The 24,285-nt window shown below is 53.8% G+C and overlaps 1 protein-coding gene across 1 annotated transcript in view; it reads left to right on the top strand.

Annotated features, from left to right (window-relative positions):
- Positions 1–24,285, top strand: part of PEPD (peptidase D) — a 140,639-nt gene that overhangs the window by 96,188 nt on the left and 20,166 nt on the right. The window contains exons 10-11 of the mRNA XM_033225627.1: positions 17,564–17,632; positions 19,471–19,548. Coding sequence (XP_033081518.1) covers positions 17,564–17,632; positions 19,471–19,548 — 147 coding nt within the window. The remainder of the gene's footprint in view (positions 1–17,563; positions 17,633–19,470; positions 19,549–24,285) is intronic.

Genomic DNA, 24,285 nt, shown 5'->3' with positions numbered 1-24,285 from the left:
GGTGATCTCACCCCATGGTAGAGTTTCCTGATAGAGTCAGGGAAGAATTGGGCTTGAATTGCTTTTCTTTCTTTTCTTCACTTCCTTCCTTCCTTCAGGAAGGAATTGGACTTGAATTGCCCTTCCTTCCTTCATTCCTTTGTTCCCTCCTTCCTTCCTCTCTCCCTCTCTCCCTCTCTCCCTTCCTTCACAGGATCTTGCTCTGTTGCCCAGGCTGGAGTGCAGTGGTGCAATCATAGCTCACTGCCTCAACCTCTTGGGCTCAAGCGGTCCTCCTGCCTCAGCCTCCCAAAGTGCTGAGCCACAGCGCCTGGCTGGATTGCTTGTTTTTTACTTTGTCCACAACAATGGTATACAAAACAGATACACTGTGGTTCCTCCAGCCAGGCTGAAGGTTTTTCAAGGAGCTCTGTGTGGGTGGCAGATGGCGTGCACTTGCGACCTCTGGTGGCAGCTTCCCGGTGTCGTCCTGGGTGGCGGCTGTGCTTGGGGAGTGTGCGCTGTGTCCTCTGGGCAGAACACAGCAGGACAAGAAGCCCCGTGGGGCCAGTGGGGCGAGGCTGGGGCAAGGGGAGCAGGTCTTTGACAGGTAGCTTTCATTTCTTCCTAAAAGTATTTTCGAAACGAAAATAGCTTTACTCTGATAAAAAGATACATATGCCAGTAGGAAATCCAGTCAGTACAGAACATTATAAACAAGATAGGAAAAAAACCCTTTGATGCAGAGGCGCACAAAACCTTATTGCTCTAGCAAACAGGCTTCCGGTCTCTCCGGGGCACAGACAGACGGGCTTTGATCTTCTGGGCTCACACTGGGCAGAGTTTGTGCAGCGGAAGTCCCTTCCCGGCAGTGAACTGGGGCACACTGGGGCTGCATCATAATCCACTTACCCAGACTGCCCCGGAAGCCAGGTGGTTCCTAGTGTGAACGACATTGCAACCATCAACCCTACCTCGCCGTCTCTCGGGTGTCGAACTGACCGTCTACTTGGGGTAAACTCCTGCAAGTGGAATTGCTGGGAAAATGTTGGCGCCCAAAGCCCAGTGCCATCTAGAAAAGTTGTTCTCCCTTAAAGGCTGGGGCTGGGTTAGTGTCTGGTGAGCAGATACCGTGTGCTTCCCGGGGATGTTCTCATTTAATCCCATGGGGGGAGCAGAGAGGAGTGTAGTATCCTCTGTGCATTATAGAAACCCCACAGTGGACAGATGGGTCTTAGAGGAGCCAGGTGGCCTCTCTCCAGAAGCCATGTTCTCAGCCAGTGTGTAGGACACCCCTCCTCCCAAACCATGAGTGCTGGTGTACCCACCCAGGCCTCAAGATTAATTGTGTTATTTCTGTTATTCACCTGTATCATTCTGATTAGGGAAAAGTAATACCCCATCTTTATTTTTGCTTATTTGATTACCTACGAGCTTAATTCTCTTGTAAGTATTTCTTGGGCATTTATCTTTGTGGGTTGTCAGTCCCTTGCCCAGTTGCAATGGGGACATTCGTGGGTGACTTATTGCTTTGTAATCGGGCTCTTTGTATTATTGTTCTGTGTGTTGAAAATATTTTTCCCAATCTGATATACAGAAATTGTAAATATCAGTTGTCACATTGGTCCTTTCCTGTATAGTTTATGCCTTTGCGAGTTGCTTTTTCTGCTACCCCAATATAATCTAGTTATCAGCATGCTTTTTCTATCTCTATAGTCTAATGACTTTCTTTTAAATAATAGTTTTTGCATAATTATGAAATATTTCAAACACTGGTGTGTATAGTTTAATAGATATCTGTGTTTCCGCCCGCATGGTTTTGTTTTTTATATTTAATACGTTAACTGAGGTAAACCGCATTTAAGAATAATATATAAACAAGGATTCTGGCTTTTCTGCCCCTACATAATGACTAAGTGACCTGTTGTCTTTGGAATAATGTCTTTGCCCCCCAGTGTAAAATTCCACTTTTGCTGTATTCTAAATCCCCAGGTGTATTAGTCAGTATAGGGTAGCCTTTGGGGCAGTAACAACAGAAACCCAGATCTCGGTGACTTGGCTCATTTCTTGCTCATGCTGCCATCTGTGGCGGGCCCAGTAGCTCTCCTCCAGCAGGGCTGCAGGGCTGCTTCCACTGCCCAACTCTGCCCGCTCTGAGAAGGAAGAGAGAGAACATGGAGAATTCACACCCACTCGTAAAAGCCATGGCCTGGAAGCAGCACGTGTCACTTTGTATTCCTCTTGGAATGAGAGTCAGTCCTATGGTCCCAGCCTAGCTGCAGGAAGGCTAAGATACGTGTCCAGAAAGAGGAAGCAGAGGGAACACAGGGCTAGATCTCCACTCAGGGCTGCTCCTGGGCAGACGGGGTTTTGGCTGCCTGTGGATGTGTGCGCATATGCATGTGTACACGTACGTGTGAATGTTCTCTTTGGATTGTTGGCATGTTCAAGCCTGCTATTCCTGGCATCCGTTACCCTTTCTTCAGATGTTTACTGAGGACCTACTGTGTGTTCATCACTGTGACCAGCCTTGGGTGTGGGTGACATGGGCCTGCCTCTAGGAGTGCCCTTCAAGACTGGGAGGGAACGGGAGGGTGCCAGGCTGAAAGCTCTGCAGTGTAGGAGTGTGGGGAGGGGCTTGCGTACAGAGGGCTTTTGGTATTGAGAGGAGGGAGAGGCCCCTTGGGGAACCCAGGGAGATTCTGGAGAGGGGTATCAATGCCTGGCGTGCAGGTGGTTTTTGCTGGTAACTGGTGGTGAGCAGGAGGTGGAGTGTGGACATCATCCCGTCTCCTGAGGGGCAGCAGCTGCCAGGAGTCCACTGAGACCCCTATAGCCATGACCTCCTGGTGGGAAGGTGGGCCAGTAGGGGACCTGTTAAAGACTGGCAGGTGGATGAGGGTCAGTGTGGAAGGCGTCTGATAGAAGGTGCTAGAAGTGGGTGGGCTTGGGATGGGTGTTGGTGTGGGTCCCGGAAGAGGGAGCTCGGGGTACGCTGTACAGGTGTATGATACCCGGGCTCCCTGTGGGGACCCAGCAAGGCACATCGGGAAGCCCGGCATCCGTGAGCTTGACTCCCTCTTCCGCGTCCTCCAAGCCCTCCTCGGCACTGTGCGAATTTTCTAAATTACAGTGGGTGGCGCTGGTGAGATGCTTCAGAGTGTGTTCAGGCTGGCGTGTAAAGTCAAGGAATTTCCTGGCTCCTGACTATACAGGAGAGGGGCCCAGGCACTCATCACATAACGACCAGTTCTGTCTTCAAGCATGTCTCTTACAGGGTGGGGGCCGGGAGATCACTGCCCAGAGCCAGTGCTTTGCCATGATCAGATTGCCGCCTGCCAGGATGGGGATATGGGTTGCCTACAGGCACTGTCGCTGCTGTTCACACACAGAATTCCTGCTAGCAATCTACTGGCTTCAGGAACTAGTGTTAGTGTCATAAAAAAAAGGATATTTAACTTTGCATCGATAGGCAAAGAATAATTAAGATATAATTAAAAGCACAAATTCTTCTAATTATTGGCCTTGTATAATGTATATTTAAAAACAAGACATCTGTTAAGGCTTCCTTTTGAATATATCCAGAAGCCAAAAGAGGGTAGCATTTTAATTAAAAATGGATTATTTCAAAACCAGTTTAATCATCCTGTCATCCAAAGACTTAGACCTTATTAATTAGCTATTGATAAATAGGTTTAAGCTACCCAAAAGTTGAATTCGCAGGAGTTATTCCTGGCATCCTCCGGTTGGAGGAGTATTTTTTGGAACATACCCTGAGTCTCTGGGGTGTCAGCAGCAAAGGTTTAGGACACGTGAGTTGGTTCTTAAATCGCCCCTCCCATCCTCTGTGGAGCCAAAGTGGACATCCTGCTGCAGTTGGGGACCGATGGGGGGCGCCTGGGGCTGTCCCACTTCCCCCACCTCCTACCTCTGTGCCACGAGAGGGTGCTGAGAACCTGGATGGTGGCATCCACACCGAGAGGTTCCTGATGGGGCACAGGTGCAGAACATGCTAGAAATGCCACGAGCCACGACAGCCTCCGCCTCCCCAGCGCCATGCTTGGAGTACATCCCTGGCCAAGGCACTCCTCTTTTCAGGGCTGATCTCTGTAGAGGCAGCGTGACTACCACCCCCATTCATCATCTTAAGTAGATAAAGACTTTCAAAGTGATAAATAGTGTTCCTGTTGTTCCTTCAGCCAAGTGTGACTAAAATAACGTTTGGAGTCGTGATTGAGGATGGAAAGGCTCATTAGAAGAGGGGTTGTCGGCAGTTCACGCTTAACAGCCGGTTCGCTGCCATAAAACACAGCCGCACGTGGTGGAGGGGCCCTGCCCACCTAGGGCCCGCCCAGGCTGGCCCTGCCAGATGGTATCTGGGCCTCCCTCCACGGCACATTTCGCTACGTCCTGGGCCTTGTGGTTCCTGATGCTTGGAAGAACCTTCTCAGAGAGGAGACATCTTTCACAGGCGTCTGTGGTCCTCGCTTCCTGCAGGTGCTGGGGATCTGGGGCTGCAGTGACCCGGCTCCTCCTGGTTCCCTCCAGCCTAATGGGAAAACTGAGGTTACCTGCTGCACATTGACCACTGGTTTGACGCTGCCTCCCAGGTGACCAGGTCCCTGTATCCAGTGTCCTGTGCTCACAGCACCGAGAGTGGCTCTGTGTCCATGTGGACAGACTGCTTCTCCTCTCCTCTCCAGAACCCTCAGTGGAGGGCAGTAGGGAGGGAACTGGGTACTAGACCCTCAGGATGAACTGAGTGAGTTGCAGGGGCTGCCCAGAGCTGGGCCCAGGTGCGACAGTGCTTTGGAAAGGCATTGATAGGAAACAGCACTTTCCAGAGAAAGTTAGATCTGAAACGACACATTTGTGAAGTATTTTCAGATTGTAAGGCTGAAAAAGGAATTTGATGTTTAGAAATAAAGTAGTGCTGGACTCTTTCAACACAGAACAGAAAAATGCCCTAGAGGGAATCCAAAGTAAAGCACTTTCTTTTTCTCGAAGGGGTGACTCGGGGATTCTGTCCTTACTCTACAAGGTGGGATCTGGGTGTCTCCCACTGTTGGCCAGGCTGGAGTGCAGTGGCATGAGACCTGAGATCCTCTGCCAAACGTGTGCTCCCTAAATATTGAACCTGGGCCGGGCGCAGTGGCTCACACCTGTTAATCCCAGGACTTTGGGAGGCCAAGGTGGGAGGATCACTTGAGGCCAGGAGTTCGAGAGCAGCCTGGGCAACATAGCAAGACCCTGTCTCTACAAATATAAACTAAAATAAAATAAACACATTAGCCAGGTGTGGTTGTGCATGCCAGTAGTCCTAGCTACTCAGGAGGCTGAGGCAGGAGGATTGCTTGAGCCCAGGAGTTTGAGGCTGCATCCCACCACCTGCCATCTGGGGTCTTGGGGAGCTTCTGAACCAAAGGCCTTGCCCAAGAACGAAAAACCAGGCTTTTCCTCAAAGAAGTATTAAGGTGGAACCTCCCAGAGTTAGTCATTCCACAGGACGCCCTGGCAGTTTCGGTCAAGTTCTTGTCCCACCTCTACTATTATCTGCTCAATCGTTTTCTTTCAATTGACTCATTTTTTTTTCCTTTAAATATATGTTTTAAGAGGCTTTTTATCCTCATCATGAATGAAACCCAATCTAATTTGCCATTAACAGAAGTGAACGCTTTAAAATAAATACCTAGTGCATGAAGGAAATATGCTAGTGGGGTACCACATAATATCCCGTGGGTGGACTCGTATTGTGCTTTGGGGGGAAATGTGAGCTCAAAGGCAGCCGCTTCCCTCCCCTTGCCCCTGCCCGCCCCTCCGGAAAGCTCCCTGCATACCTGGCTTGCTTCCCCCACACCTTCCCGGGGAGGATGGAGACAGGGTGCCAGTGTTCCTTAGAGGGACAGTGGCCTCTGGGTTGTGTTGAACTAGGATTATCTGTCACTGTGGCAAGCCTGTTTGTTTGTTTGTTTGTTTTGAGACTAAATCTCACTCTGTCACCCAGACTGGAGCGCAGCGGTGCATTACAGATGCGCACCACCACACCTGGCTAATTTTTGTATTTTGAGTAGAGACAGGGTTTCACTATGTTGGTCATGCTGGTCTTGAACTCCTGACCTCAAGTGATCCGCCCGCCTCGGCCTCCCAGAGTGCTGGGATTACAGGTGTGAGCCACTGCACCTGGCCTTTGGCAATTCTTTTTGTTTCCTGGTCATGTGGTTTGAGCCTCTCTGGATGTATCTGAGGGTAACCTGGTTTTTTTGTTGTTGTTGTTGTTTTTTAAAGAGCTGGGGTCTGATATGGTTTGACTGTGTGGATATTGAATCATGGGGGTGCTTCCCCCCATACTGTTCTCCTGGTAGTGAATAGGTCTCATGAGATCTGATGGTTTGATAAGGGGAAACGCCTTCCACTGGTTCTCATTTTCTCTCTTCCCTGCCGCCATGTAAGATGGGACTTGCTCCTTCTTGCCTTCCACCATGATTGTGAGGCCTCCCAAGCCACATGGAACTGTGAGTCCGTTAAACCTCTCTTTCTTTATAATTACCCAGTCTCAGGTATGTCTTCATCAGCAGCTTGAAAATGGACTAATACAGGGTTTCACTATGTCGTCCAGGCTGGACTTAAACTCCTGGGCTCCAGCGATCCTCCCGCCTCATCCTCCTGTGTACACCACCACACATGCACCACCACACCGGCCTTCTGTTCATTTTTAAAAGGGGTAGTTTTTGTTCTAGGGCCAAGAAAGGTGTTATGTCTGCGGTCGGCATGGACCAGTGAGATTGGGTCAGACATGAGCAGGTGTTGATCCCAGAATAAGTCAGAGAACAATTGGCCAATGGTGCTTGTGTTTACATAGCTCTTCCCAGGCCTTCCAAAGCCGGAGCTCCCTCGCTTGCTCAATGTACCAAACACAGGTCTAGAGTAACAGATTCTGAATTTCCCTCGAGGCAGGCACTGCGAGCTTTGAGTTTCTTCCTGCTCTGTGTTGTCAGCCTCCCAGGCACCAGTCGAGTTCTGCCCCTGATGTCCTGCCCTTCTTCCTGAAAATCAGTAGAGAAGGTACTTACTGGAGGGGGTCACAATGGGGCCAGCTGCTTGGGGAGGGGGTGGACTTGCCCTGAAAGCCCCAGTGAGGGCAGTGGGAAGTCCCAGCACAGGAGCAGGTGACAGGTGCAGCCCCCAACCACGCTTGTTGTGTAAAGGATTTCTCTTTCAACAAGACGGTGCTCCAAGCCAGCGCACAAGGGGCAGTTAGTGAGAGCAAAGAAAATAATCAGATGGCATTCTGCCTCATGACCTACATCACAATAAATTTTAGGTTGATTGATTGAGTAAATGTGCAAACAAGAAGCCCACAAAAGATGATAGAGTTTATATAATCATAGGGGTAGGGAACGACTTCTTAAAGGAAGAAGCCATAAAGAAAAAAATGTAACCGATCTGGCCAATAAAAATGTAAATTATCTGTCCAGAAATGCCATAAAGAAAATTAAGGAGCAAAGGGGAAACTTGTTACATAAATGATAGTCAGATCCACTGCCTGTGTTCTTCCTGTATAAATCCCTTAAGGATCAATAAGAAAATGATGAACATTCGCATTTTTTTTTTAAAAAGGAACAAGTCATTCAGAAAGGAAGAAATATGAGGAAATAGACATATAAGCATGTTAAAATTTGTTAGTTCATCAGTGAAACAGTGTTTCACCCACCAGATTCCCAGTCCTGCAGGCAGACAGGCCCTGCGGTGTGCTGCTCAGGACCCCAAAATCCTTGAGTGTTCAGGGGTGCTTTTTGCAGAACATGCCCTGAGAATTGGAAATGTGCATTTGCTCAATAATCTCCCTTCTAGGAATTTAGCCCGAAGACAGTAAAGAGGCATAAGGCCATGGGTGGCCATCATACAGCGAGGCAGAAGCAGCCTCCATCTCTAACAGTAGGAAGTTGGTTAAGTCAATTAGAGGCTGTGGTGCTGCTCATACAGCCGTTTACTTATTCAGTCACTCAACAGAGGTATACCAAAGACTTGTGATGTGCCAAGCACTATTCTGGTCTCTGGAAACTACAGTGAACAGAAAGATAAAGCTTAAGCCTAATGGGAGGCTAGAGATCAATGGATAGATGGGTGGATGGATGGATGATAAGTGGGTAAGTAGTAGGTAGATACAGAAATGGATGATCATCACCTTGGTGATGGATGGATGGATGGATGGATGGATGGATGGATGGATAGATAGGATGATAGCTGGATGGATAGTTGATAGGTAAGTGGTAGATATAGAAATAGGTGATTGATAGAGTGATGGATGACTAGATAGGATGATAAATGGATAGATATAGAAACATGATTGATAGAGGAATAGATGGATGGGTGGATAGATATAGAGGGATGGATGGATGGATAGATAGAGAAGGATGGATGGATGGATGGTTGGATGGATGGAGGGAGAGAGGGATGGATGATAAGTAAGTAGATTGACAGAAATAGATGATTGATAGAAGAATGGATAGATGGGTAGATGGATGGTAGAGGGATGGATGGATGGATGGATAGATAGATGATAGGTAGGCAGGTAGGTAGATAGATGATAGAGTGATGGATGGATGGGTAGTTGGATTGCAGTTAGGTAGATAGGTAGATATAGAGGGATGGATGGGTAAATGGATGATAGGTAAGTAGATAGATGATAGATGGATAGATGGATAATAGGTAGATGATAGAGTGATGGATGGATGGGTAGATGGATTATAGGTAGGTAGATAGATACAGAGTGATGGATAGATGGACGGATGGGTAGATGGATGATAAGTAGGTAGATGTAGACAGATGATTGATGGATTGATGGATTGGTTGATTGATTGATTGATAGGGATAGCTAGATAAACATGTCGGATGGTGGTGAGGGTTACAGGGGAGGGAGCTACCTTTATCCAGGGACTCAGGATGCCTCCCTGTGAAGGGGAGGAGAGACCTGAAGCTGGAGAGAGCATGCTATGGCTGTCTGGGGTGGACACTCCAGACAGAGAGAAAAAACTGATCCAGTGGCCTGGTGGGAACTTGCCTGGCAGTTCCAGAGGCAGTGAGAAGTTCGACTAAGAAGACAAGACATGACGGGGGAGTAAGGGAGAGGTGGGCTGCCGATGGGAAGCCATGGTTGGTGTGAGCAGAGGAGTCCTGTGATTCTACTTAAGTTGTGGAAAGATCCGTTTGTGGAACACACTCTGTAGGGGACAAGGGCTGAAGCAGGGCGGCCAGCCAGACCACCATCACCATTCACCGTCCCCAGCCACTGTCGCCATCCCCGAGGGAGAGAGAACCATGGCCTGCACCAGGGAGGGAGCAGTGGTGGTGGAGAAAAGTGGTCAGATTCTGGACATAGTGACAGCATTAAAAATAAAAATAGGCCAGGCACAGTGGCTCACACCTGTAATACCAGAGCTTTGGGAGGCCGAGGTGGGAGGATTGCTTGAGCCCAGGAGTTCCAGACCAGCCTGGGCAACATAGTGAGACCCACATCTCCACAAAACATTAAAAAATTGAGCTGGGCATGGTGGTGCATGCCTGTAGTCCCAGCTACTCAGGAGACTGAAGGGGGAGAATCACTTGAGCCCAGGACTTTGAGCCTGCAGTGAGCTATGATTGCACCACTGCACTCCAACCTGAGCGACAGAGTGATACCCTTTCTTTAAAAATAAAAATGAAAAACAAGAATAAAAAGTACGTACATGTATCTGTTGATAAGGAAAATGTTTAACAAGACTCTTGAGTGGGTCAGCCCAGCCCCTGCGCTGGACCGGGTGAGGCTGTTTGTCCTTGCAGACTCGTTTCAGCCCAGTTTGGGTCCCATTCACAGGTATGGAGGGGAGGAAGTTTTAGGACAATGACCACGTAGATACGACTACTCAGAAAACCTGTTGGACTTTGTCTATAAAGCTGACCCCCCCAGAACCCTGTGACACAGCATTTCTACTCCTGGCTGTTTGCTCAACCAGAGATGCATACATGGGCCCCAAAAGACTGTACAAGAACATTCATGACTGCACTACCCATAATAGCTACGATCTGGAAACAACCCGAATGCTCACCCACAGAAGAATGGAGAAACACACGGGACCCACCCCCGCAGCAGAACACAGGCCAGCAGTGAGAACCAACCAGGGACTGCTGCCCACCTAGACGGCTCCACAAACATGAGCAGCGGAAGCAGCCAGCACAAAAGAGACCATATTGTTTGACTCCGTTTACATGAAGTTCAAAAATAGGCAAACTAATCTATGATGACAGGAATTAGGCTACCCCTGGGGAAGAGAGACCGACCAGGAGTATGGCCAGGCACGCAGGTGTGTGCAGGTTGTGCCGGGCCATTGTGCTGTGTCTGTAGGATTTGGGTTCTTTTCTGTATGTACATCCTACTTCCGTAAAAAGGTGAGTTTTTTGTTTTGTTTTGTTTTGGTTTTTTAATTACAGCTTGCTTATTTATTTATTTATTTATTTAAAGACAGAGTCTGGCTTTGTCACCCAGGCTGGAGTACACTGGCGTGATCTCGGCTCACTACATCCTCCACCTCCCAGGTTCAAGCAATTCTCCTGTCTCAGCTTCCCAACTAGCTGGGATTAAGGCACCCGCCACCATGCCTGGCTAATTTTTGTATTTTTAGTAGAGACGGGGTTTTGTCATGTTGGTCAGGCTGGTCTGGAACTCCTGACCTCGGGTGATTCACCTACCTTGGCCTCCCAAAGTGTTGGGATTACAGGCGTGAGCCACCGTGCCCAGCCCCAGCTAATTATTTTTAAAATAATTATTAAATATTAATCTGTGTTTGTACGTTTAAAAAAATGCCTGGAAGGATGTTCAACAAAATATTGGCTAGAGAAGACCTCTGGGTGTTAACATGATCAGTGGCTTTTTTTCTTTGTGCAGAGGATTTCTAAGACTTCTCCACGTACATATAAAGCATAAGTATATTACAGTCTGACGAGCCAGAGCTTTGGGGACGGAGAAGGAGATAGAATGTTTTATCCAGTAACTGATCCGAGGAACTCAGAAACTCAACCTAATCAAGCACGTTGAAAATAAAGGGGAAGATTTGTTAATTGAATGTCATGTTATGTCCTCAGTTATGCTTAATACAAGATAGGCAATTTAGAATTCCCAATTATCCAATTAAAATGCTAATTATCTCGTGGCTTGATAAGGCAGCTCTCAGAGAGAGGGTGAGATGCTCCTGTCTGTCGTGTCTCTTCCTCCTGCTGTGACCGCTGCCGTCTTGGCCGCTGCCCTTGCCTGTGATTGGCGGATCCCCCCCTTCTGGGCGGGGCCTCAGCATCCCAGGCGTCCCCCAGACCCCAGCTTCTGCTTTCCACCAGCTGGCCTGGGGCACCTTCGCCCAGGACTTGGTGGGCCAGTTGTCCTTGCAGACCTGTTTCTGCTCAGTTCAAGCCTCGTGCATGGGTGCGAGGTCAGGGCCCCGGAAGGCATTAGCCATGGCATCACCCACTGCCAGTGTTTATGGAATTGAAGTTTTTCCCTGCATCTTCAGCCTTCACAGCAAGCCCCGAGGTCAGCACTGTTCCAGCCCCCACTTACTGACAGACCTGAGGTTTCAGAGGCATCCGGGTCAAGACCATACGCTTTGCAGTCGGAGACCTTGCATGGACTCGAAGCCCGAACACGGATTCACTGGGTTTCCTGACCCCATCCCATCATTGTTCTGAGCTGCAGCATCCTCCTCTGTGCAGTGGGAAAATCCCTGAGCCCCCAAAGAGTTGTTGTCATGCTAAATGCTGCAGTTGAGTGTTCAGTTTTTCTTACTGGAGCAGCTACACAACGTGCCTCAAGCATCAGACCAAGTGGGCAGCAGGGCCTGGATTGGATCAGTCTGCCCACCCCTCCCCACAATGCAGTGCCTTGTGGGGCCCCCTTGGCAGGAGCTGAGTAGTCAGCGAGAGTGACCTGGGCGGCAGTGGGGCTCTAGGAGTGTGACTTCATCTGATTGGCCATGTGGAGATGGTCCATGCAAGCCCAAGACACCTGGCCCCATATACCCTGTGACCATGCTGGCTGGCCTTTGGGAAGTCCTGGTAGGAGGGCGTTGCCCCAGGTCAAACAGTCTCTGTCTATAGGCCAGGACTGGGGTGGGAGCAGCGAGAGGAGGGAGTGAGGAGCTCCGGGCAGCAGAGCAAGCTGCTGAAGCCGAGCACCGCATCCGCAGCAGACGGCCTGTGTCTGATGCTGCCATGTTGGTGCCGGCTACATGGTGATGCTGACCAGCTAGCACCAGTTTTATTAATCATGCATTTCTGGCTTTAGTCCGAGGCTTCAGGTCAGTCCCTTCTTGGTAACACTTCACGTGAATGCCTCTTGCTCATTTCAGGCACTCAGAGCCTCAGCGGGTGTTCATTCCTAGCTTTCTCTCTGTTTGTCCTCACGCTGGGGCCTGGGGAAGGGGAGGCACGGGACAGCCCCCCAGTTCACTGCCAAGTCCCAGTGCCTGCTCTTTGGGAGACCCACAGGGAACAGTGCTAAAGGAGCCGGGTCCCGCCTGGGAGTTGGGGCAGAGCCTTGGATAGGTCGCTGGTACCATCCTGGTGGCGATTCCAAGGGTAGGGCTTGGGCGACTTCGCCTGTGCCTTCTGGTGACCCACTTGGTCACCCCAGAAGAAGGGCGTGGAGCAGCTGCCCTCCTTCCATGGGAATTGAAGAAGAATGTAGCACATGCTTCTGGTTGCATGCAAAAGGAGCTATGCCAGGACTCCACCGGTAGAAACATCCGGTTTTGGCTCCAAGTCCTTCATAGTGGCTGCTCCCACTTTGGGGACCGTAAGACACCCTCTGCTCAGCCCCAGGTGTCTCAGGGCATTCCTTGCAGGACTGCATGGCCCTTATTCCGAAAAGGATTTTCCTTTAGTAACTGGTGTATCACGTTAATTACACAATTATGGTCGTGTATACCCAGAAAATATCGCAGCAATTACCTAAAATAAATGAATGTGAATTATAAGCAACTTAGTGCTGAGACGACTATACACAGCATAACTGCTTGGCCCCAAACGTCAGGAGGTACTTCTCACTCTCTGTGGCTCTCTCCCTCTTACACGTCCCAGGCCCACCCCGGGAAGGTGGGGACCCTGGGTCAGCTCTGTGAGGGTGAGGGGCAGCCATGAAGGGATGGTGGGCACAGGCGCCCTCTGTCCAGCCACAAGCCTGTCTGTGTGCACGTGTCCCGGTAGCTGGTGCAGAGGACACACCTCCGCGTTTTCGCTGGTGAACATTCTGGAGACGCTGGGAGTGTGTGGGCCCAGGAAGGACTTCTGTAGAGAACTTGGCTGCCTGGAGGGTGCGGGAGTGGGTGTCCGGGCCGTGGACCTATGCAGATTCTCTTTGGTTTTAAAGGAACAGTCAAGAGGCTGCTTCTCAAAGCCTGGCACAGGATGCCCACGACCTCCTCTCCTGCTGCCTGAGGAGGGATCCCCATTCTCCAGGCGCCCTCCAGGCCTCTGAACAGTGACCACGATGGCTAGATCACTGTGCACAGAGCTCCTTGGGTGCCAAGCACTATTCTGTATACTCCATGTTATGTTAAATCATTTGACTGACAGCAGCCCTGGGAGGGAGGCACCAGTATCATCCCCATTTTACAGATGAGGAAACTGAGGCACGGAGAGGCCATTCAGCTGGCCAGCGGCAGAGCCAAGATTTGCCCTTGAGATTGGTGTTGAGTCCCAGAAGGCTGGGTATGTGGGGCCCAGAGCAGGGAGCCCAGCATAGGGACTGGGGTGCGGAACAGACTCTCCCCACCTCAGGTTTGTAACCCCATGTCCCGACTACCTGCTTTCCTAAGCCCTCCGTCCAACTGAGGGGGCTCCACCAGCTCTGCCTATTTTTGCTCCCAAGCTCCTGTTCCTGGCCCAGCCTCCCCTCTCCACCTCTTGGGTACCTGAGATCCATTGAGGCCCAGCCGGGGAAAGGGAATGATGTGGCCAGGGCCGCCCCTTACACCACCTCACTGACCTCTTCGGCACCACCCCACCCGTGCTCGAGGCACATAGCTTGGTCGACACGCTGCCAGGCAGCCCTTCCACCGCTGCCTGGGCAGCTGCAGCATTTGTGTAGGACTGTGGTCTGTCTTCATGTTCGGTGATAAACTTCTGAGGGCAGGAGCTGGGCCGTGTGGCCGGGAGTGCTCCATGGGCTGGATTTGTGGGTCCCGGCGGGAGGCCCAGCGACATGGTCTCTGGGGACCCCATTCCTGCAGATCTGGGTCTGGGAACTTGCTGCTCCTGCCCCATTTGTCATCTCCTGGCACTGACAGATGTGCCTGCCGCCCTGACACTGCAGTAACTCCATCCACCTCATTATTCACCACTCACGTAGATTCCCCCTGGTTGTTTAAGGGCTCTCTCACTTATGCCTGGATACAAGCCTCTTCTACCCGAGTCTTGCCTGGGAGAAATTTATAGGCGAAGGTGTTAGAGGAATGGCCACATAAGGAAAAACAACGGGGCCCACATGGCAGCCAGGATGTTGCTGGCTGGGACTTAGGCAGACCACGGCCTCCTCTCAGCCAATCAGGAAGCCCCTTCCTGCTGCTGGGGAGGAGGTGCACGCTGGGCTTGAGCCTAGCTGGGGTGTGTGCATCACCCCATCGGCCTTCCAGGTGAGCAGGAGGGAGCAGGGGCTGTTAGACCCAGCTGGACCCGGGCTGCATGGGCTGTGCGTGTGAGTCGCAAATTTATGGACGGAGCCTGCGGAGATGGTTGCAGAGGGGCGGTGGCACTCCTGCCTCTCTTGCTGGCTGCTGCCCTCTGCTGGAGAGCCTGTTCCGGGTGTTAATTATTTTGGGTGGGTAGTAACTAGCCTGCTCTAGGGATGAGTTGGCTGGACCCCTCCTGCCTCGCACTTGGAGGAGTTGTGATGCTGCCACTGCCATGGCATGTGGGCCATCCGTGGAACAGGCTGTCAGCCTGTCCTCATAGCCCACACTTGCTCCTGGTCAACCCAGCACCACTCGCTGAGCTCTGGCCCAGAGCTCTGGCCCAGCTGTGCGGGGGCCGCACGTTGCCTCCACATCAAGCATGGGCCGCAGTTTGGAGCGTCCACCCCTCAGTGCGCACCCCTTGAAGATTAAAACTGTGCTGGCTCACACGTATCCACAGGCCCCTGTCACTGCCACATCTGCCCAGAACTTGGGTGCCCTTGTGCGTCCACACCCCAAGCCCAAAGTCTGCAGAAAACGTGGGCTCGTTTTGCCCCCCAGTTATTGCCACCAAAGCACCAGTGTGTCCTCAAGTTGCGTCGGAAAAGGTCATTTAAAACAAAATTCAGGGCTGAAGTCCAATGTGAAGCGTTTCAGCCTCTTATAGGCTGGCGTGAATATCCAGCACGTGGTGCTCCTTCTCTTTCCATCTCCTTCCTGTGGAATAGTGTGTGGAGTTGTCAACGTGGCCGGCAAAGGTGACCAGTGTCGGGCCGCACTTTGCCAGTGAAAACTGGGTCAGCCTTTCTTTAGTTTGGTGCTCCTGTGAGCTGTGCCTTCGTGAAAGTACTATTTTTTTCTTAAAAAGCAGCAAAGGCATTCAGAGACAGTTGTCTCCACCGAGTGGGTTATGCAGGGGGAAGCTTGCTGCAGGCGAGAGAGCCAAGTTTCCTCACTGCCTCCCCTTTCTGATTTTTTTTATTGTATTGATTGATTGATTGATTGATTTTTTTAAGAGATGGGGTCTCACTGTGTTGCCCAGGCTGGTCTTGAACTCCTGGCCTCAAGCAGTCCTCCAACCTTGGCCTCCCAAAGTGCTGGGATGACAAGTGTGAGCCACTGCGCCCGGCCTGCCTCTCCTTTGTTGTGGAATATGTGAGTTCCTCTGCACATGCGGATGGCATCTCTTTCCCTCTGCCTGTCTTTTCTGAAGCCAGCCCGTCCCAGTGCAGCCCGTGGTTGTCTGCAGGTCACTTGTCCCACAGAGGCCCTCTGTCCCCATCACATCGAGAATGACCATGTGACCCCTGAGGTTCACTTCTGTCGGTGCAGGACCACATCTCCCAAAGCCAAGGGAGCACCCCTGTTCGACGGCGTCGGTCAGGCCTCTTCTTGGGCTGTCTGGGAGGACGCCACAGAGGTGTGCAGTGGCTTCTGAGGCCGCCTCTTTGGCCTGACACACAGGGCTTGCCACATGGGGCACTGGCCTTGCCCGCCTTGGTAGGAACGTGCCTGGACTGTGGCGAAACAGCGCTGAGACTCCCCGGAGCGAGGTGGAAGCAGCCTCCTGAGCGCTTGCACCACCAATTCTGGGGGCGGCTGAAGAGGGGAGCATGTAGCTTCCTTGTCTCCCTGGCAGTTCCTGAAATCCTTTATTTTCAGGAAATATTTCACTCGCAGATACCCAGTTATCCTGTGAGGTTTGGAAGGCAAGTCTGAAAGCCGATTGAATCTACCACAGCCATTCCTGCATAACAACTGCTTAATACCTAATCATGACAATTATACATAATCTGTGTTGACAGTGCCTAGAAGATGAAACTCTCCCGTATGGACATTCTCTAAGGCAGGCCTAGAACGTGCAGGGCAGGACCGCCACGTGGCTTGCCCTTGGGCAGCCGCAACGACTGCCCTGGTTGGGGGGTGGGTGGGTGGGGGCCACCTGGGCCTACCTCACCTGGTGGCAGATGGACCAGCTGTGGTGTGGCAGCTGTGGTCTGGCAGGAAAGCTCTTGCCGAGGCCTCAGGGAGGGGGTGAGGGCAACTCCCCACCACCACACCCCTCACCAGCTGGGTTCTGCAGAGGAAGACCAGGGCAGAATGACTCAGTCCCTTGGAGCTCAAAGACCCATGCAGCGACTGCGCTACCACCCGCCGTCCTAGAGGCCTCCCCGGTGCTGGCTCTGGGCTCAACCTGGGGGCCGGGGCTTATCTTTCTCTCCAGACTTGGCTGTGGCCCCACCTGCTCAGGGTGGGAGCTTGTGGAGGGGGCCCAGCGAGCATGTGGCTTGTTCCAAGAAGGGAGAAGCAGGATGTGTGCCCCAGGCCTCGCCTCTCCCACATCCCTGAGGACCACCCTGCCCCTGCCTCACCTGCAGGAGGCCTGTCCCTCACCCCTTCTGCCCACAGCTCCTGTGCCCTCTCCCCGGGTGAGCACAGGCCATGCATCCAGCCCCTCCTGGCAGGGTGGGTGGTGGCCACTGGGCACGGAGTCATAGTGAATCACTTCCTCCAACTCTGCAGAAATGTGTGACCTTTGCCCCAGCGCGGCTTCCCCCAGGGCCCAGGCTCCAGAAGTCCCATCTGTCCTGATGTGCCTGGGAAGCCACTCGCCATGGCAGGGGAGGCTGGCGAGCTCCTCCGGCAGATGGCTGCCCCCTGCTAGGCCCCCCAGCTTCCCCGTCACAGCACACTGGCCTCAGATTCTGCAGCCTGTGACTGACCCCCAGGCTGTAAGCCTCACAGACTCACACTGAGAGTTTGGACCATTTTGGGGCCACAGCGGGGGAGGACATGAGCCGAGGGACTTCCCTTGGGGTTCATGGGGCTTGTGGAGTGGGGTGTACCTGCTCTGATGCCCCCACCCTAACGCATCTCTCCCCCTGCAGCCTCTTCGAGCACTACTGCTACTCCCGGGGTGGCATGCGCCACAGCTCCTACACCTGCATCTGCGGCAGGTAAGCGGGGCACCCTGGCTCCCCTGGGGGTGACCAGTGGGAGGAGGTAGGGCAGTTAGTAAGTGGGGGGGCTCCACCATCCCCCAGCTCAGCCACACTTGCTCACTCACATGCCCACACCAGTGCCCGGCCCAAGCTTGGAAGTTGCTCCTCACTCCCAAGACTCCAGGAGCTGAGGTGACCTCTGCCTGAAGGACCTGGCACTGGATGAAGGAGGGAGCATGGCTTGCCCACTGCAGAGAGGCTGCTTGGCACCCCCTCCCTCCTGTCCCCAGCTGGTCAGCACAGCAGCTAAGCACAGGAAGGCCACTCCTCCACACGGGCACACATAGAGCGTGTGGGGACCGGGCTGTGAGCTCAGGCTGGGCAGCTTCTGTGTGCAGCAGGGGTGGAGTGTGGAAGGGTCAGTGCAGAAAGCGGTGGCAGTGTGTCTGTGTGTGGGTGTGGCTGCATGGGGACCAGTGCTGCTATATGTGGGTGTGCATGTCACTGTTGGTGTGCCTGCTCATGGCACATGGTGGCGAGGGGCAGGGCTCTGTGTGGGTGTGTGTGTGCTTGGGTGTGTGCCATCAACACATGGCTGAGTGTGCTTGGAGGCACACACATGGTAGAAATGACCGTGATATGGGATCACTGCCATGCTGTCCAGGCCGTGCACAGCAGCATGTGTCCCTTTGGGTGTGTCTGTCCCCACATACATCCTGGCTGTGGGCGTGGCCCCCTTGTCTCCTGGGCTCTCCCAGCCAGTCTCGCTGCTTTCTGCCCGGGCTCTGCACCTTGAGTCTGGCCTCTGCCCCGCCGGGATGGAGCCGGGCAGCTCTGCCAGTGTGCACGTCCCTGACACATGAATAATACATGTGAACATCTCAGTCCTTGGAAATGTTCTCCTCTGGTGGATGGAGAGAAAATCATTATTTCTACTTTTATGATTCCCGAGGCTCCTGAGCAAGGCCATAAATATTACACCCAGGTGGGATTTTTTTCCCCCACTTTGGACAGACTTAAATCCTTTCTTTCTTAAAGGCGTCGCTCATTAGGGAAGCCACCTCGGGCAGAGGAGCTAGGAGCCTCTTGGTTTCCTGTCTCTCCAGCCCGGTCAGGATGCCAGGGCGGCTCCAGGACAGCTGGGGCCCTTTCCACAGGCCCTCTCCCCTTTGGCTACCAGGAAAGGAGGGCTTCCATAGGGCCCTTCTTCAGGCCCAGGAACTGCTGTTTCTCCCTTTTTGCTCTTTTTTAAATTTAAAGACAGGGTCTCCCTCTTTTGCCCAGGCTGGAATATGGTGGCATGATCATAGCTCACTGCAGCCTCCACTTCCCAGGCTCAGGTGATCCTCCTAGCTCAGCCTCCTGAGTAGCTGGGAATGACAGGTGTGAGCCACCACACCTGGCTAATTTTTTTGCATTTTCTGTAGAGGTGGGATTTCGCCATGTTGCCCAGGCTGGTCTCGAACTCATGGGTTCAAATGATCCACCCGTCTTGACCTCCCAAAGTGCCGGGATGACAGGTGTGAGCCACCACACCCAGCCCATTGCTAAGCTTTACGTGTGCTCCATATGGTGCCCACATCCCAGCCCAGAGGGCAGCTGCCTAACCACGCTTTCAGTCGGGAGGCTCTGCCACAGACTGAGGCTGGTTGCCAGCCATGTGGCTGCGGGGTGACAGGGCCACCATGTTCCCCAGCCTCCCCTCTGGCTGTGGACCTGGTCCAGCCATGCCTGGGCTTCTGCTGGAGGTAGGGACAGTACTGCCCATGGGCAGGGGATTGGGCATCCATCCCCTCCTCCAGAGCCTGCTGCATAAGAATGGGCTTTGATCACCCTCCCCTGGCTCTTTGCAGTGGTGAGAACTCAGCCGTGCTGCACTACGGACATGCCGGGGCCCCCAACGACCGAACGATCCAGAATGGGGACATGTGGTAAGTAGGGCCACTGGCCCTGGCTCTGTGTGTGAATAGCCAGGCCAAGGTTGGACTCAACTTCAAGATGTACCAGAAGCCTCTGGGTCCCTGTCCTGAGGGGGGCTGACCACAGCAAGTCCCTGGGCTTCTTGGCCCAGACTTCTCTGCCAAGGCCATCGGCCTGCGTGGTGCCTTCTCCAGGGCCAAAAGCCTGCACCACCCCAGGGAACACTGAGAGAGAGGGCACAGGAGAGGGGCCCGCCACTGATGGTTTCCTGTGGGCCCTGGGATTGTGGGCTCTCTGAGGGTGCCTGAACCATCCCCAGCCTCTGCCCAGGCTGTCCTCTCCGTTTAGGGGGCATCACGCTCACATCTTTATGTCTTGGTCTGGAGCTGGGAAGACCCCAGGGAGCCTCCCACGCTCTGAAACCTCCCATCCTGCTGCCGCAGGAGCCCATGGCCTATGCGGCCCTGCATTCAGCAAATCGGCGGTGCTGACCTGCGGCTGTGTGCAGGGCTTTCCTGAGCACGATTTGCTGTGCTCACAGCTCTTCACAGAAGCCATGACAAGGAGATGTGGGCAGGCCCTGCGGCCTCCGCCCCTTGGGTAGGCTCTTCTCTCATTGGAGGACTTGCAATCCTACCCACAGCCCCTCAGTGTTCAGGACAGAGCAGCTGGGCTGCCCCAGGGCGGGGAAGGGGTATGTGAGTACCTGTAGCCTGGCCCCTGCTTAGTCCCTCCACATTCTTTGCCTGTCCCCTGCATGTCCAGATGTCAACCAGGGCCAGCCTAGGCAATGCAGAGCCCCTAAGAGCTGCCCCAATGCTGGGACCATGGCTCTGTCTTGGCCCTGGTCCTGGTCCCACGCAGGCCCTGTCTCGGCCTCCAGACATTTCACCGTAGTCACTGACCAGCAGAGGAGGTGCCTTGTCCCTCCCGGTTCTTTGGTGCCGTTTCTTCTATGGCGGATGCACCTGAACAAGCCTCCCGCAGAGCCCTCTGCCCCCCAGCAGCGTGGCATGTCCTCTCAGGCCTGCGTCGTGCCCGGCTGGGCTGCCTCTGCCTCCCCATCAAGGAGCCATCCCAATGTGCCAGCTCCTTCAGCAGGAGTTCCTGTGATGGCTGCTTACGGGCTGGACCCCGCCTCGCCCTACGGCAGGTAGTGGTGGGAGCCCATCCCCAAGAATCCCCAGACATGCCCACTGAAGGACAGGAACATACATGCCCAGACCTACGGACAGACGACCAGCTGCCCAGAGAGCCACCGAACGTTGAGCTGTCAGGGCCGAATATTTGCGGGAACACATTGAGTCTCGGGGTCCTCCCTGCCCTTGGGCACATGGCCCGCTGAGACTGCCCGGGCTCCCTGCTCACCCAGGTCTATAGCTGATGAGCTGTTCCAGCTCGGGCCACGCTGACAGGAGCCCAGCTCGCCCTTGGGTGGGGCCAGCACATGCCGCAGCAGTAGGGCTGTGTTAGGAACACAGCAGGTTGAGGGGGCAAACGGAGGCAGGCCGGTGGAACTGCTGCCCACTGCACGCTGGGTCTCAGTGGACTCCCTGGCCTGCCCGACAGCACTGGCTCCATGGATCCTGGTTCAGTCTGGCACCACAGTGAGCCCCACAGACGGTGGGGCTGGGTACCCACCATACTCGGGGCTGGGAGGGTCAGAGCAGAGCTCAGCTCTCCTCCTACACGTAGCCTGGGGACCCAAGGTGACCGGGCCCTCCCTCTGTGTCTCTGTGGATTTTTTCACCCGCTCCTCACCCTGATCCTGCAGTGTAGGCACCTCACCCCGTGTGTGGGCCAAGGAACTTGGACACAAGGAGGGCACCAGGCCCAGTTGAGGCCAGAGGCACTTAGGGAAGGAATTGGCAAACTCAGACTTGGCTCAGCAGGTGACTAGAGCAGGAGAGGGTGGCAGCCCTGCCCCCATACAGTGGACCCACCAGTGGCTCCAGAGACCACCTGGCCTCCTCCTGAAACTTTTCTTTTTAAGACAGTCTTGCTCTGTCTCCCAGGCTAGAGTGCGGTGGCACAGTCATAGCTCATTGCAGCCTCAAACTCCTGAGCTCAAGTGATCCTCCCACCTCAGCCTCCCAAGTAGCTGAGACTATAGGTGCAAGCCACCATGCCCAGCGAATTTTTTTTATTTTTAATATTAAAAAGACAGGGTCTCACCATGTTGCTCAGGCTGGTCTGGAATTCCTGGGCTTAAGTGATCCTCTTGCCTCGTCCTCCCAAAAGTGCAGGGATTACCGATGTGAGCCACGGTGCCCAGCCCTGAAACCTTTTCTGACGCTCTTTAACCCTGTAGCCCATTCTGGCTGGGCCAGGAGGACAGGACATAGGAACCCAGTCTCAGGGCAGAGGCAGGGACCCAGCCACACCAGTGGGTCCCCACAGTCCAGGGGGCACTTCTGGGTGGCTGGAGAGCCCTGTGCCAGAGCCATGTGGCCATGAGCTTTTCTCCTCTGGGCTCAGCACACCCCAGAGGAAGTGGCTGCTCCTTTATGACCCTCTTTATCTGCCCCAGAGAGGGTCCTCACCCTGTGAGAGGCTAATCCCAGATGCTGTGGCCTCGGCCCTCTGGGACAGCACATGGCACCTGCATCTCCCGGCTGCAGCTGTAAAGGCAGGAGTGATCCGAGGATGTCAATGCCAAGTCCAAATTGGTGATTTGATTTTTCTAGTGCTGACTTTGAAATGTAGCCAGTAGAATAATTATGAGTTTATTGTAGTCAATTTATTATGCAGCATTTAGAACAACATGTTTTGTTGATTACTGCTACTGCCAGATTGCTGGCGGCATTTATAATCCATTGTTGTATTGAAATTGATCTGCCAAGCGCCTACTGCGTTCGGTAAATAATAAATCACTCTGTTATCCCAACATAAAAGCCACGATACTTCATCCTAAGGTATGAAACTAAAGCATGAACCCAGCATAGAATTCCCCCTGAAGCCGAGCGCTTCCCAGAGCAGTGCACCTGCTGCAATGGCCTGCTCTGGGTTTTAGTCCTTTGACTGGGTGAAGATACCCCAGAGATATTTTAGCTTCTAGGAATGGGATTTTGCAGGGAATCAGAGCCGGTCCAGGGCAGCCAGATGATACAGCTATACTGGAGAAGGGTTGGGGGTACTAAGGGGAGGCCAGCCTTTTCCATTCCTCTCTCCACAGTCCCAGATATGAGCACTCCCCCAGCACTCACGCACATGGATACACACACAGGGAGCTGACCGAGGCCGTGCTGCGTGGCAGTGATCACAGGGCAAGCCCCTGCCTCCCTCTCTCGCAGTGGCCACCTAGCACAGCGTGGGCCCTCTTCGAGCAAGAGCGGCAGCCGCGGTGTCCTCACTGAGCTGGGCAGGCCAGGCCCTGATGCCTACTTCCAGCAGCTGCTTCTGCAGCACAGGCTGGAGGTGCGAGCCACAGGCAGAGCTTGGACCAGGCCTGGTTTATTCTCAGACAGCTCCCGTCCCATGGCTGTCCTGTTCTGTGTCTTCAGCCCAAAAGTGTCCTCCATGATATGTGCCAAGTGGGGTTTGGGGTTGACTAGGCGCCCCCTCCCACTCCTCCATCCTTTACCCTTCCAGCAGCTTCCCTGGAGCTAGGCTGAGTCCACTGTTGGCCACAGTCATGGCCCAAGAGGGCCTGTGATCCAGACACCCTGGTTTCTCTTTCAGGTCAGGCTTGTCAGCCAAGGACTGAGACAGACATACTGAGGACCGTCCCTTTCCCCCAGCCAGCCAGCCCCGGGCCCCGTCACACTTCTCTGGGCGGGATCCCGCCCCACCCGCTCGAATACAGGCAGGGGTGAGGGGTGGGACTTTGTGGTGGCTGCACACCCTCTCGGCCTGCTTCAGAGCCAGGCGGCCCTGTGTGGGGCCTGTAGCCACCAAGCCTCTGGGGTTTTGCTGTTGTTCTCAGAGCCTTTCCCTGCTGCGACCCTCGGGTTCACCATGAACCCCATCTCCAAGTCACTGTATCAGAGGGGCCATTCGCTGCTTTTTGTTTTCCTTTTTAAAGCACCCGGGCAGACCTTCAAGAACAGGGTTACAAAAGCACAGCACGCCTGCTAATTAACTTTCAGCACGGTCACATGGAGCGAGGTGCCTGAGGTCACTGAGGCCTTTCCTAAGTGGGAGGCCCCAGAAGACCCCTCCCCACTCAGTCCAGCCCCTAGCAGGACTCATCCCCCTGCTCCTCCTGGTCATCTTCTGAGCCCCTGTGTGCTGCCCCTTCCTTCCACAAACAGCCTGGGCTGTGGGCACCAGAGCCACTGCAGGCCAGCACGCTTTGCAGCTGGGGCAGGGGGCGCATGGTGCATGATTCTGGGAAGCAGTGCGCCCAGAGAGGGCCCACCCCTCACAGCACTCCGGGCCTGAGGCCGCCCCAGGTCCCAGGCAGGCTCACCCCACAGGGCAGAGGTGGAGGGCTCTGGTTGGGAAAGCAGCTGGGACACTCCTGCCTCCCTCACTTCTCAGGTGGTGTGGGTTGGGGGGCGGGCCTTAACCTACCGTGGCCCCTCGCAGAGTTTCTAGAGCACGTGTCCCAGAATGCCCCAGGCCTTGGTTGCCCCAGTCAGGATGCAGCTGGTGGGCAGTGAGCCGGTCCTTCCAGCACTGGCCAGAAGAGGGCAGCATTGTCTCAGGATGGTAGGCCAGGCCTCACCCCTGCTGGGTCTGATCTTCTGTGTTGCTACTGGGCGTGGGGGGTGGGTGGCCAGCCTGACTAGGCGGAGACACCTGTG

The sequence above is a fragment of the Trachypithecus francoisi genome, unplaced genomic scaffold (assembly GCF_009764315.1).
Source record: "Trachypithecus francoisi isolate TF-2019V2 unplaced genomic scaffold, Tfra_2.0 Lachesis_group12, whole genome shotgun sequence".
Lineage (NCBI taxonomy): Eukaryota > Metazoa > Chordata > Mammalia > Primates > Cercopithecidae > Trachypithecus > Trachypithecus francoisi.
This window is presented reverse-complemented; position numbering and strand designations above follow the sequence as displayed.